The 14,787-nt window shown below is 32.8% G+C and overlaps 3 protein-coding genes across 9 annotated transcripts in view; 2 read left to right on the top strand and 1 right to left on the bottom strand.

The window, feature by feature from the left end:
• Positions 1–14,787, bottom strand: part of LOC108736724 (heparan sulfate glucosamine 3-O-sulfotransferase 1) — a 135,512-nt gene that overhangs the window by 84,926 nt on the left and 35,799 nt on the right. The gene's annotated exons all lie outside the window — the stretch shown is intronic.
• Positions 646–5,471, top strand: LOC108736722 (trypsin-1-like). 4 transcript variants are annotated; one of them, XM_025974196.1, is made up of 6 exons: positions 646–715; positions 3,295–3,330; positions 3,404–3,587; positions 3,907–4,045; positions 4,691–4,951; positions 5,225–5,471. In XM_025974196.1, the coding sequence occupies exons 1-6, from the start codon at positions 658–660 to the stop codon at positions 5,369–5,371; spliced, it is 825 nt and encodes a 274-aa protein (XP_025829981.1). In that variant the 5' UTR covers positions 646–657; the 3' UTR covers positions 5,372–5,471. The 4 variants fall into 4 exon arrangements, with proteins under 4 accessions (XP_025829981.1, XP_025829984.1, XP_025829983.1 ...); XM_025974199.1 differs by lacking the exon at positions 646–715 and adding an exon at positions 1,926–2,113; XM_025974198.1 differs by lacking the exon at positions 646–715 and adding an exon at positions 1,926–2,157.
• On the top strand, positions 7,212–12,251 carry LOC112904366 (trypsin-1-like). Its single transcript, XM_025974200.1, has 6 exons — positions 7,212–7,343; positions 8,147–8,182; positions 8,256–8,439; positions 10,983–11,121; positions 11,539–11,799; positions 12,032–12,251. Exons 1-6 carry the CDS (start codon positions 7,301–7,303, stop codon positions 12,176–12,178), a joined length of 810 nt encoding a protein of 269 aa, XP_025829985.1. The 5' UTR covers positions 7,212–7,300; the 3' UTR covers positions 12,179–12,251.

The following is a 14,787-nucleotide window of genomic DNA, read 5'->3' as shown; positions in this document are numbered from 1 at the left end:
ATGAGAAATGAATGCGTTATTGTTTATTTTTAATTTCATAAAAATATTTTTTTACAAAATAATACATCTGTTTTTAAATTAAAAGTTCCACCTTCTTTTCGTATCCGGGATACGGTTCTGCAACTAATGTTCAAAACCTCCGCCGCTATGTTTATAACGGAGATGTTTTCTCTACTTGTTTCTTTCTTTCTTTGAAAATAATTAATAACATTCCAAACAAGTTTTCTACTCTGAGAATTTAAAACTTCTCGGATCATTTCGTTGAAAGTTAACAACAATAACACCAACAAAAACAACGACAACAATAATTACATAGAAAAAATAACTTAAACTGTGTATGTAGAGAGATGACTATTCGCAAGACAGGATATCTTCCGTTTGTAAGAACGAGAAAAACGATATGCCTTTTGTGAGCATTATTTATTGGGGACTTTGCCTTCTTATTTCGACTGTACTATAGTTGAGTATGGATTACACGAAGTAGAATATAACAACACACAAGTTATAAGTTTTTCCAAAAACATGAGGAATCTTTAAAAATGCAAATTTAAAAATGGTAACGGAATTATTGTTTTACAACAGTTTAAAATGGTACAAAACCGGTTACAAAATGGAATTTGTTTTATATTATCTTTTTAGGGAGATTCAGGTGGGCCCATGGTAAAAGAAGGGTACCTCATAGGGATAGTGGCGTGGTCATTTGGATGTAAAAAAGGTAAACCTGAGATGTTCACCAATGTGACGTATTTCCTTAAGTGGATACGAAATATCATTTCCAATTATTAATAAAAATAATTTAGTTTGTTTCTTTACTTACTTATTAAATTGTATTACACTATGAAGTGTACTTATTACCATACTAATAAACGTCATTTAATGCATTCGATTCTCAGTGTTAAACATGTTAACACATGTGCTTTCGACGCTATATCTCATTTCTTCTTCAATCATTTCTGTATCGAGTGTACATAGTATACTTCATTTACTTTCTGCAGCGATGTGTTCCTTCCAATGTCTTGGATGCACGCTAGCAAAATCGTAGGTAGGGAGATAAAAGCTCATTATACTCTCGACTCTTGTTCATTAAACATACTTTTTCATACAGTACCTGCCAAAAGTTTTGCTCAATCATGAATAGTAGTGCGAGTCGAAAACAAGCGTTAAAGCCTTTAATATGTCTTCAAATATAAATAAACATCTCGTTGATATTTTCAGTAGTAAATGGTACCAATAACAGCACATTTGAGCAATGCAATTGTAGTGGATAAAATGGTCAATTTTTCCGTGCAGTACTGTACGGATTATACGCTCCTCACCGGTTATGAGTTTGGCCGAGAGTTGTATCCTTCCTTTTCTGGCCTAGTGCTGTTCTTTTCTACTTTGCGCCGGTCAAACTGAAGGTCACATCGCTACAGAAAGTAAACAAAGTATAGTCGTGTTGCCGTAAATTGTTTATTAAACCATGCACAGATCTGTTTTTATTTCAAATACTTTTGGAGTCAGTGGCGTGGTGTAGGGGGTGTTACGGGGGTTATGGGTTCCGGGCGGCGTAAACGTGGAGGCGGAAAAATTGAAAAAAGCTGAAGGAATAGTCGCACCCCAACAGTTTACTTTATGAAAGGGACGAAAGCTGTCTAAGCTCCTATAGCACAAAAATGTACATCCGGACAATACCTACGATTATAAAAGCTGAAATCGTAACAATAGTAGAAAAATACACCAAAAAGCAAAAACAGGAATCGTCTGGTGGACTGTAGATTTCGCGTAAAATTTAAATTCATAGTGTACAAATAATAACATTAAACCAATTCCTAAACCCGTATCCCGGTATGTTTGAAGAAATTCCACTTCAGTACCGTGTGTTGCATAATTACACGTTGTATTTTTTTTTCTCCTTTAATGTACCTTTTCATTAGTGGGCTTGATATATGTGTGATCATTCTTCAATTCCATTAATGAAGCAATTGATGATAGTGGTAACGAAAATATCATATCTAATTCAATCTTAACTGAAAATTTGGGTTGTTGCGAGAACGGTCAAAATAAAGAAAGTAGTGTTTTTACAAAATCCAACAGAACAAATTACGGAAAGCAACCCACTATATCCTCCAAGGTACTAGGAACACCTATTCATTGTAAATACTATCTATTAAAAAGGTATGTTTATGCGAACATCTGAATTTTCATCAATTGCCATAAAGTTAATTCGCACTATAAATTGTGCGTGTCAAATAAAAATCCTACACATAAAACAATGGTTATAATATTATTGGAATACTGTTGTAACATTGTTCAAAAATACGTAATGGTAATTATTAATAAATGTCTAGTAGGAGGTGTATTACTATATATATCTACCGTAGTAGTCGATACATAATAATTCACTTATGTGATGTTGCATTTTCATATGTCTATATAAAATTAATATTTAAGTGGTATTTGTAGCTGAATACTATTCGGTAATGAAGATCTTTTATTGTATTTTTTTTATCCTTTCTGCAAGCGGTAAGTTACGATATGATGTTAAAAATAAATAAATAATAATAATAACACTTTGACGAGTCTAAGCGATTTAGCTTAGACCCACTATAAAACAGTTTAAATGAAACGGCGTATATTTGTCTATACTCTGATATTCCTTTCAACAGAGTAGAGAATTGGATGTTGAGAGTAAATTAAGTCACCATGAAATCGTTTCAATAATTATCTAAAAAATGTGCTATTCTTTGTATACCAATTAGCGGTTTATCATAATTTTTAACAATTCTTTAGTTGACTCACCGTATAACTAAGTTGACCCTATCGCCATTTTACAAGAAATGTAATTAAGTGGTACCTAAATAAATTATATTATGGCATATTTATTATGCTCCTTGGTAAAATTTTAAGTTAGTGAATTATTATGTAAATTCTTTTTTATTTCAAATGTATAGTCTCTCTGTACTTTGGTAAAAACTTAGAGACTATTACATCGTAAATTGATCACCTGACATTTAATTAAATAATGTTTCTCTTTTTCCATCGAATATATGAAAAGTTTTCACTCTTTTGAATTAAGTAGTATATATAGGACTAAATGGAATAAAATTGTATAAAACTTTAAAAATTTCCGAAACACTACAGTTTCAGTACGTAATACTACATTATTGTATGGAATTGACAGTTAACGTTAACGAGTCTGAATATTTCTCAGTTTCGCATAACATCGCAAATACTGATAAGCATACAGTTACAGAAACATCTAATTCAGTCATATTTATTATAACGAAGATTATCTCAATCGTTATATTTTAGCAATCGCCGCTGGCCGGGATGAGTTTCACACTGAAGGTAATAGAAATCATTACAAAACAAACTACTAAACAGTTAGACCTAATTTTATTCTCTATCATCTTATCAAAAGGCGGATTTTACAATCGTGTTAGTGGACATAGAGATGACATAGAAAGAATGATTATAAATGGACAAAAGGCTGACATTAAAGACTACCCTTATCAAGTGATATTGTACTATAACAATTACGATAAGTGCGGAGGGTCAATTATTGCAGAACAATTCATTCTGACTGCTGCTCATTGCCTTCAAAGGTAGGTAAAATAACGAACATTAAAGTGCTTATAGTTGCATTGTATGCATTGACAGAAATGGATTTGCTATAAAATTTTCATAAATGAAATAATACACACATTTAAATATCTAAATAAAAGACATGGCGTTATCATTCAACTTAATAGTGGCACTTATGAAAACGCAGCAAATAACAACTATGAAATCATTATTGGTCGTCAATGCTGTGTAATGCGTTCATGATATACACATCCCACAATGTATTAATTATGCTGGTTTTAACCACAATTTCATTACGAACTTGTTGTATGCACATTAGGTAGAACTATATTTTTACAGTGATGAAGCATCAAAATATATGGTCAAAGCTGGAGTATCGAATATAGACGAAGATGGACAAGAACGAAAAGCCGTTGAACTTTTTATACACGAAGATTTTTCTTTTGATGAACCTGAATTTGACATTGCAATTGTACAGGTATTCTCAAATTATAATCAATTTCAGTTATTTAATTCAATTATTACATATCACGTCCGTACCTATCTAGAAACGATTCTAATCGTAAGTAACATTTTAAACCGAACATTTGGATCTTAGTGATTAAGAAAAGTGAAGAGTAATTGCTTTGCCTCACGAGTAATTAACAAAGTCTCAATTATCAATATTACGTTAGTTAACTGCTTTGGAATTCAGTAATGTAGCGACCGCGAGCGTGATTGTGTGAGATCGGGCATACGTGTGTGTGAGCGGCTTATCGATTCGCCGACTAGCCGCGGGCGCTTTTCTTCATGTGCGCCGTATCTGTAGACGTGTGTGTCGTACCTGCATTCTGGAAAGCAATTAAACCGTTCAAAGAAAACGAGACTTCTCTGGACGGCTGGAGAATGTTCCCGAAAGGAGGCAAGGGAGTAGAAATAAATTGACCGTTACAAAGGCGAATCAAGAGATAAATTGAAAGTGATAGTGCTTTGGGAAACGCCTAAGCGATATAAATATGTATAAGGTTTGGTACATTGAAAAAAGTAATATTTTCCTTTATTATTCATTGAGCAGCAATTCTTGCTAAGCAATAGGTGCATCCGTCGTTCCTCCGGCATCGATTTATCAAAAGATTATTTATAGGTTGATGAACCGTTTGAATTCTCAAATGCAGTGAGAATAATAAAGTTGCCTAATGATGATCAAAGCGCCAAAGCGGGTGATATTGTAACAGTAACAGGATTCGGCCTTACTCATAGTCCCGAAGCACCTGGAAACGAAACTGGTGACCTTTACTTCATCGATGTTCCAATAGCATCCCCGAAAGAATGTTCTAAACACATTAAATCAGACAAAATGATTTGTATAGTTTCAAATACGCCTCCAAGAAAAGGCACTTGCTACGTAAGTAAACACATTCTTTATGATTTTCTAATAAATTCACAATAAACATTACTTCAGGATAGCAGTAGTGTTTGTATTACACAAAATAGAAAGGGATAATTCCCTAGCTTTAATTTTCCAAAACCATGAGGAATCCTTAAAAAATGCAAATTTAAATGTTTTCTAAATATTATAAGTTTTGATGACCTTACATTATTCGGTTTCGTTTCTGTTTTATTTAAAAATTGCATTAAAACAACTACAGAACCGAATTCGCTTTTATTAATTTTTTAGGGAGATTCAGGTGGGCCCATGATGAAAGATGATTACCTCGTAGGGATAGTTTCCCTTGGCTTTGGTTGTGATACAGGTGAGCCTGAGTATTTTACCAGTGTGACGTATTTTCTTCAATGGATACGCGATATTATTCCAAATAATTGATAAATATGTTTTACTTTGTTCCTTTATTTACTTACTAACCTGTATTACACAATAAAATGTACTTATTATCTTACTAATAAACGCCATTTACGGTATGCGATTCACAGTGTTACACATGTCAGACAGCTAGTTGTTCGTCTATCCAAAAAGCTTTCTACAGCGAAGCACTTGTTGTTATTAAAAGAAGAAAAACTGTAATTTTTTGACAGACACTCCCATAAAAAAAGCACTAGATTAGATTACTCTTCGCAAATAGTTAAGGATGTGGGTTGTTCTAGTTTTAGGGAAATGCGAAGATTAGCTCAGGATAGGAAGGAGTGGAGGTACGTGTCCAACCAGTCTTAAGACTGATGACCTTATGATGATGATGATGATTGGATATTACTATTAGGACACTGCTCAAATATAAGTAATGATAATAATTATTAATAAGTACCTAGTAGGAGGCGTATTTCTGTATATAGGTACCATTGTGGCCGATGCCTCTTCATTCGTTTGTATGCTATTGTTGCTAACACACTTATGGTCAAAATAACCGAAATTGTTTTCTTTTTAATACAAAAGAAACATTAGAATGAGAAAGAATTGTAAAGGTGATCTACAAATTTTAACATGTTTTAAAAGAATCCTGGGATTACAAATGGTTTTGGAAGATTCAGGTGTGCCTATGGTGAAAGATTACGTCATAGGGATAGTTTCGTGGTGAAAGTGGTAAACCTGAGATATTCACTACTGTAACGTATTTCCTTCAATGAATACGAAATATAATTTCCAATTATTAACAAAAATAATTTAGTTTGTTTCTTTACTTACTTATTAAATTGTATTACACTGTAAAGTGTACTTGTTATCATACTAATAAACGTCATTTACTGTATTCGATGGTCAGTTTTAAACATGTCTGAGTGCTAGTTGTTCGTCTTTCGAAAAGGTTTTCTCCAACGAAACACTTCCTGTTATTAAAAGAACAGAATTTGCAAAATTAATTATTAACGCATGTTCTTTTGACGTTATATGCCTTATTTCCTTCTATTTTCTGTTAAGTATTAAACCAGCCTGACATAGAATGGCTGTTTTGTTACAATCCCTTGGCCAGTAATTTCAGCAAGTGTATGTCACAATGTGTAGGAAGTCTTTATGTGTGCTTTATGTTTAGATTTATTGCAAAAACACCGTATCGCCTATGTGCATCGGTCTCACAAATATTTTACTTAACTCACTCCGCAAGTTGAGTTCCTTGACTATGACATCGATTTTCTAAATTTCTTTGCAACTAAATTTGTATTAAAACAAAATACCTACCATGTAAATTGACAATCTTATCACATGCAATAGTTCATTAGTTGTGATGATATAAAAAAATCACCAAGTGCCGGTGAGAATTTTCTTTTGTTTTTTAATGTACTACTATTTCATTAATGGGCCTGATGTGTGTGATCATTCTTCAATTCTATAAATAAAGCAATTGATGATGGTGGTAACGAAAATATCAAATTCTATCTCAACTGAAAATTTAGGTTGTTGCGAGAACGGTTGAAATAAAGAAAGTAGTGTTTTTAGAAAATCCAACCAAAAACCCACCATATCCGCTAAAGTACTAGAAACACCTATTCATTATAAATACTATTAAAAAGGTATCTTTATACAAACATCTAAATTTTCATCAATTGCCATAAAGTTAATTCGCACTTTAAATTGTGCGTGTCAAATAAAAATCCTACACATGAAACAATGGTTATAATATGATTGGAATACTGTTAGGACATTGTTCAGAAATAAGTAATGGTAATTATTAATAAATGCCTAGTAGGAGGTGTATTACTATATATACCGTAATTGTCGATACATAATAATTCGTTTATGTCCTATTCCATAGGCCTATACAAAATTAATATTTAAGTGCAATTTGTAGCTGAAAACTATTCAGTAATGAAAATCTTTTATTGTATTTCTTTGATCCTTTTTACAAGCGGTAAGTTACGATATTATGTTAAAAATAGATAAATAATAGTAATAATACGTTGATGAGTCTGAATATAACAATAATAATTTACCAAAGGATAGACATTTAGCTTGGACCCACTATAAAACAGCTTAAACGAAACGGCCTATATTTGTCTATATTCTAATATTCCTTTCAACAGAGTAGACAATTAGATATTGATTAAATTAAGTCAGAANTTTTTCTTTTTGTTTTATGAGGGAATAATATAATTAATAATAGTGGATTATACGTATTTAGCCACGCGTTTAAAAATAAACTTAGAGACGAAATTTATAATGTACAATTGCGTTTTTGGTTTTGTCTAGTTTTTGTTATTCGTAAGGTGTCTCATGTACCAAGGTAGTGTACTACTAGGCCACCGTCCGGTAGCTTGGTAGCTTCTGTATCCTCATGCGAAGTCCCATTGGACATACATTTCTAAGTGTACCTAACTAGTCAATAAATAAATAAATAAATAACACCTGACATTTAATTAAATAATGTTTCTCTCATTTTCCATTGAATATATGAAATGTTTTCACTCTTTTAAATTAAGTAGTATATCTACAACTGAATAGAATAAAATTGTATAAAACTTTAAACATTGCCGAAACACTACAGTTTCAGTATGTAATACTACATTATTATATGGAATTGACAGTTAACGTTGACGAGTCTGAATGTTTCTCAGTTTCACCAAACATCGCAAATAAATGATAAGCGTACAGTTACCGAAACACCTAATAATCATATTCATTCTAACGAAGATTATCTCAATCGTTATATTTTAGCAATCGCCGCTGGCCGGGATGAGTTTCACACTAAAGGTAATAGAAATCTTTACAAAACAATTTACTAAACAGTTTGACCTCATTTTATTCTCTACCTTCTTATCAAAAGGATTCTATCCGAAACCAAGTAACAAATTTGGCAGAGATTACAAAGAAATAATTATACATGGGCAAAAGGCTGACATTAGAGACTACCCTTATCAAGTGATATTGTATTATAACAATTACGCTAACTGCGGAGGGTCAATTATTGCAGAACAATTCATTCTGACTGCTGCTCGTTGCCTTCATAAGTAAGTAAAATAACAAACATTAAAGTGCTTATAGATACATTGTATACATTGACAGAAATGCCAAAAGAATTTCCTATAAAATTTAAAGCTATTTTCTATACAAGAGTTGCAGTGGCGGATTAATAATTGTGTCAAACGTGATCCCTAAATAAGCCATTTATTTTACATGGACATTCCAGCAAATTGGTACTTTATTAAATAAAATAATTCGAAGTGGTCTGTATTCTGTCGAAACTGCCGAACGCGGATCGCGATTTCGATCTTTGTGGATCGTATCAGCGCGTCACAGGCAGTTCCGACAGAACACAGACCAACTTTTACCTGCTGTCTTAACAGTACGTTTCAGAAAATACTACAAACGGCACAGTGAACGCCATCTGTAGCACGATGCTACATTTTAGGATTACGTATTTTTCAACAAGGTCCACTTGTGTGGATATCTACTTGCTGAAAACGAATCCAGGCGTAGCAAACCTCAACGTGATAGGCACGTTAGCTTAATCGAATAAAATAAATAAGTGGTCTGTATTCGACGCACTGATGAGATCCAAAAAGATCGAAATCGCGATCCGCGTCTGGCAGTTTCGACAGAATACAGACCACTTCGAATTATTTTATTCGATTAAGCTAACGTGCCTATCACGTTGAGGTTGGCTACGCCTAGATTCGTTTTCAGCAAGTAGATATCCACACAAGTGGACCTTGTTGAAAAATACGTAATCCTAAAATGTAGCATCGTGCTACAGATGGCGTTCACTGTGCCGTTTGTAGTATTTTCTGGTACTTTATTGTTTATAGACTAAATGTTGTTTGAAGATTAGTTTTCCAAATTCGTTTGGATATGTATAATTGCGGTTTGTTGCGTTTAGGTCATTTATTTACTGCCTTCACTTTTACTATTTCTTGTGGTAATAAAATCAAATGAAAAAACTTTTGAAGTGAAACAACCGAGCAAGTTAGGTTGAAGCGTCGGCAACGGTGAGTAGTACAGTGTAAACCTAGAATCTAAAATTGAATTAAAGTGAATCATTTAAGGATATTATAAAATATCCGAATGTCACAAAAACAACAAAAGTTGAAAACAGTCCTGAAAACAGATATTAGTAATAGATTCAAAGGCAGCATGGATCAAACAGCTCTAGAACGTATTACTGATGTTATACAACACGAGATTAAGTTACCCATTAATAATGTAATAAATACATGAATGGTGGAACTATAATGAACTGTAATAATAGTAGTGGTGTTACTACAGCAAATAAACTATTCAACATACAAAAATCAACTAGGTGAAACGTTTCAAGTTACAGTTCAGAAACCCAAAAACCCTGGAATAAAAATTTTCGGTATTTTAATGATATGGATGTGGTTAGTTTAGAAGGAGATATAAGTAATTTCCTTTTATAAATTTCAAAAGGTATATCGGGTAATACAAACTTTTAAATATCAAAATATCAATATCCAATTTTGCGAAAGTTTATGAAAAATTAATATTTCTTTAATATTGACACTGAAGATGCTTTAGTTGTTGTATCAGAAACAATTCTTGAAAGCTTAGATAATGGTCTTCCGACGGTTGCCACAATTATGGACCCAAAAAAAAACCTTTGATACTGTTGATCACCGATTTCTGTTTAATAAGCTATACAATTAGGCTATTCGGGATACTGCTCTTCACTTAATTAAATACTATTTGAATAATAGATCACAGTTTGTCAAAGTGAGTTCTGCCATAAGCACTAAATATAAAGTCAATATATGGGAGTACTTAGCACAGGGCTCTATATTGGGATATTTACGTTTTCTGGTCATATATTTGATATCTCCATCAACGGACGGATAATTTCGTATGTCGATGACAGGATATTAGTGTGTGCAAATAAATTCCGAGATTCACTCTCTGAAGGAATTAATGAATTACTTAGATTTACGGATAGGTGGCTTACTGATAATAAGTTAACCTTGAATACTGATAAAATAGTCCAAGTATAAATTGAAAAAATAGGTATTAAATTATCGCTAATTTGTTTTGTTTTGTTTTTTTCTTTTTGTTTTATGAGGGAATAATATAATTAATAATAGTGGATTATACGTATTTAGCCACGCGTTTAAAAATAAACTTAGAGACGAAATTTATAATGTACAATTGCGTTTTTGGTTTTGTCTAGTTTTTGTTATTCGTAAGGTGTCTCATGTACCAAGGTAGTGTACTACTAGGCCACCGTCCGGTAGCTTGGTAGCTTCTGTATCCTCATGCGAAGTCCCATTGGACATACATTTCTAAGTGTACCTAACTAGTCAATAAATAAATAAATAAATAACAATGAAAAAGAAAGCCTTATTTCCTCTTCGTCTGAATTTCTAAGGAATAGACAAAAAACAGAAAGTATCAAAATACAAGATCTAAGATAGTATTTAAAAATAAACCAAATTGTTCTTTTTTTAATACAAAATAGAAAAAATATAATTGTAAATTAAACTGTAATCAAACCCTTTTTTATAAACTTGTTGTATGCACATTAGGTAGAATTATATTTTTACAGTAAGAAAGCAAACAAATATAAGGTCAAAGCTGGAGTATCGAATATAGACGAAGATGGACAAGAACGAAGAGTCGTTAAAGTTTTTATACACAAAAGGTTTCATTCTGATCAACCTGACTTTGACATTGGAATTGTAAAGGTATGCTCAAATTAACACCAATTTCAGTTATTTAATTCAATTATTACATGTCCGATCCGTACCTATCTAGAAACGATTCTATTCGTAAGTAAAATTTTAAACCGGACATTTGGATGTTAATGATTAAGAAAAGTGAAGAGTAATTGACTGACGAGTCATTAGCAAAGTCTCAGTTATTACTATTAATATTACGTTAGTTAACTGCTTTCAAATTCAGTACCCAGTGCTTTGGGAAAAGCCTACGCGATATAAATATGTATAAGGTTTGGCACACTGAAAAAAATCATATTTTCCTTTATTATTTATTGAGCAGCAATAAGAAATAATTTAAATAAGATTTTAAATTAGATATTTTTGCTAAGCAACAGGTGCATACCTCGTTCTTCCGGCATCAATTTAACAAAAGATTATTTATAGGTTGATGAACCGTTTGAATTCTCAAATGCAGTGAGAATAATAAATTTGCCTAATGATGATCAAAGCGGTAAAGTGGGCGATATTGTAATAATAACAGGATTCGGTCTTACTAATGTTCTCGAAGCACCTGAAGACGAAACTGGTGACCTTTACTTCATCGATGTTCCAATAGCATCCCCGAAAGAATGTTCTAAACACATTAAATCAAGCAAAATGAATTGTATAGTTTCAAATACGCCTCCAAGAGAAGATGTTTGCTTCGTAAGTGAATACATTTCTTATGATTTTCTAATAAATTCACACTTGTTGAAAGTGATAATTCACTAGCTTCAATTTTCCAAAACCATGAGGAATCCTTAAAAAATGCAAATTTAAATGTTTTCTAAATATTATAAGTTTTGATGACCTTACATTATTCGGTTTCTTTTCTATTTTATTTAAAAATTGCATTAAAACAGCTACAGAACCGAATTCGCTTTTATTAATTTTTTAGGGAGATACAGGTGGGCCCGTGATGAAAGATGACTACCTCGTAGGTATAGTTGCCTTTAGATTTGGATGTGATAGAGGTGAGCCCGAGTATTTTACCAATGTGATGTATTTTCTTCAATGGATTCGCAATATTATTTCGGATAATTGATAAATATATTTTACTTTGTTCCTGTATTTACTTTCTAAACTGTATTACACAATAAAGTGTACCTATTGCCTTATTAGTAAACGTCATTTACAGTATTCGATTGTCAGTGTTACACACGTCAGACTGCTAGTTGTTAGTCTTTCAAAAAAAGTTTCTGCAACGAAACACTTCTTTTTATTCAAAGAAGAAAATTTGTAAAAGAACAAAAACTGTCATTTTGAGAGACACGCCCATAAAAGAAGCACTAAAACAAGAAATAAGAAAGAAGTAAATAAATTATAAATTTCATATGTTACAGTGGATGGATTTAATTTAAACTTTATAACTCCTAATACAATCAGAAAAAGTGCAACCAACGTCCATTCCTTACGTTAAAGGTGTCTTTTTGAATACTGACTTTAGTGTACACTAGCTTTTTAAAAATACTTAAAGCCTTTCCAGCAATTCCATCCGCACAATCAGAGAATTATATTGGGTGCGTTCCGTATGCCATGAACCTTCAGTCATACAGCCCAGCGCAAAATGAGATACAGTTTGGGGCTGTGACTTGATGCGAATCAAAGTGGGATATTGCAAACCATATAAACAAATATGACTTCGTCAGAGTTTTCATATGGTGTTTGCATAGTGATCGTATTGTCGTAAATTATTTATCGTAATATGGATAGCTCTGATGAAGGATGCAATTAAAAAAAGTACAACGTGTAATTATACAACACGCTACTGAAGTGAAACTTCTTTAAACACACAAACATACCGGGATAGAGGTTAAGAAATTGGTTTAATGGTATTATTTGTATACTATGAATTTAAATTTTACACTATACATGCCGGAGTTGCCTGTAACGAACGTTGCATTGGAGCGCGCTCACGGCTCGAGCGGTACCCACTACGAACTCGATTACGTCGCCGAGTAGAAGGGGGACATCCGTTGCATGATTTCGTTACATAGCAACTCGCATGAAACGAACTTACCCTACCGTGCGTTTTTTCTTCACTTTTTAAAAAAACAACTGGCTCTTAAGTGTCATTCATTCCTTACTCCTTTCCCTTGCTTCTCACACAACGGTTTAACAAAATTCTTGAACGATTCCTTATAGGTAAATAAGTCGTTTGAATTAAGTACGAAAGCGGTAATAGTGAATAAGTTGCCTGACGATACATGTTTTAGAGTGGGCGATATTGCAACAATAACAGGATTCGGCCGGACTACTGTACATCCAAGTGATATACCAAATGCAGACCTTTTTGCCTTAAAAGTTGCATTGTCGTCCCGCGAAAAATGTATTTGCGGGCGCTGAAATAACAGAGAGTGATTTGTACAGATACGCCACCAGGTTATGGTGTATGTTTTGTAAGTGAACAGATATTCTAGGATTCCTTCATAAAATTCACGGGATAATAATTCAGTATGTTTTGTACAAAATAGTATATGACCTAATACAATTTATAATTTTCCGTAACAAGGAATCTTCCAAACAATATGAGTCTAAAAATGTTTTCAGATGGGTAAGTAGCGACGTTATCGTTTTATCAACAGCATAAGCATTGTTAACCGTTTTCAATTGTATTTATTTTCTATTTTATTTGAAACAGAGTTTGTTACCCATTAATTCTTTAAGGGGATTCAGGTGGGCTCGTAGTAATAGATGTATCATTGGGCTAGTTGCGCACGAAAGGCATGTATGCTCTTGGTGAACCTGACAAATTCACCAATGTAATGTATTTTCTTAAATGGATACACAATATTATTTAGAATTATTAATAAAAATAATTTAGTATGTCCCTTTTATTATATACTGCATGGACTAAACTTTATTATAACAGTACCATTTTTACCATTCACACTCGAGATCTTACTTTGGATAATTAATAATCAGGTTTACTGTTTTAATGTCCGTTATGATATAGACAGTTGATCTGTAAATAAGCTCAAATTAAAGGATTTAATGAAGTTGATAGAGAAAATGAAATTGACTAAAGCAACGAGGTTGAAAATGAGGCTGATACAGAAATAGAAAACCAGATTTATGAAGGGAAGAACGAAGTTGACTGCGAATGATAAATAGCAGAACGAAATGAAGTTGATGGCAGCAATGATATTAGAAGTGGAAGAGAACTAGAAAGAAAACAAAAGGCATACAACAAACAGAAACTTAATTATTAATAGGTGTAAAATAAACATTTTGTGTGTAATCATAAATGAAACAATTGATGAACGAATCATCTACTGCAACCTTAACTAAAAAATTTGCGTTCATCCAAAAATGCTCCAAAGAAGTGCCTTAGAAGGCAAACCGAAATGAAACGTAATATAGGCTTGTTCGGAAAGTCATTTCGTTTTTTTGTGGAAATGAAAGACAATTTTCGTATAATAAACAAATACTTTATTAAATTATATATTGACCGTTCTGGTCCAACACCTTTTGCCATCTTTCTGGTAGTAGCATAATTCCACGCTCATGGAACATGGGGAACCCATACATCGAGCTTCGAGGATAATCCCAGGCCTTTCAAGTGGTCATAAACTGTTGAATTTGATAAATTTAACCTCAATCCGATCTCACGTGTTGTTATTCGCCGGTTCACATCAACTAATGCCTTTATCG

The sequence above is a fragment of the Agrilus planipennis genome, unplaced genomic scaffold, assembly GCF_000699045.2.
Source record: "Agrilus planipennis isolate EAB-ADULT unplaced genomic scaffold, Apla_2.0 scaffold119, whole genome shotgun sequence".
In the NCBI taxonomy this organism is placed as follows: Eukaryota; Metazoa; Arthropoda; class Insecta; order Coleoptera; family Buprestidae; genus Agrilus; species Agrilus planipennis.
This window is presented reverse-complemented; position numbering and strand designations above follow the sequence as displayed.

Bases quoted from the DNA above. Each gene is read 5' to 3' on its own strand.
- LOC108736722 (XM_025974196.1), top strand. From the start codon at position 658: ATGGTAAAAGAAGGGTACCTCATAGGGATAGTGGCGTGGTCATTTGGA. The intron at 716-3,294 runs GTAAACCTGAGA...GTTATATTTTAG, and splicing joins GTCATTTGGATGTAAAAAAG to CAATCGCCGCTGGCCGGGAT. The intron at 3,331-3,403 runs GTAATAGAAATC...TCTTATCAAAAG, and splicing joins GGATGAGTTTCACACTGAAG to GCGGATTTTACAATCGTGTT.
- LOC112904366 (XM_025974200.1), top strand. From the start codon at position 7,301: ATGAAAATCTTTTATTGTATTTCTTTGATCCTTTTTACAAGCG. The intron at 7,344-8,146 runs GTAAGTTACGAT...GTTATATTTTAG, and splicing joins TTTGATCCTTTTTACAAGCG to CAATCGCCGCTGGCCGGGAT. The intron at 8,183-8,255 runs GTAATAGAAATC...TCTTATCAAAAG, and splicing joins GGATGAGTTTCACACTAAAG to GATTCTATCCGAAACCAAGT.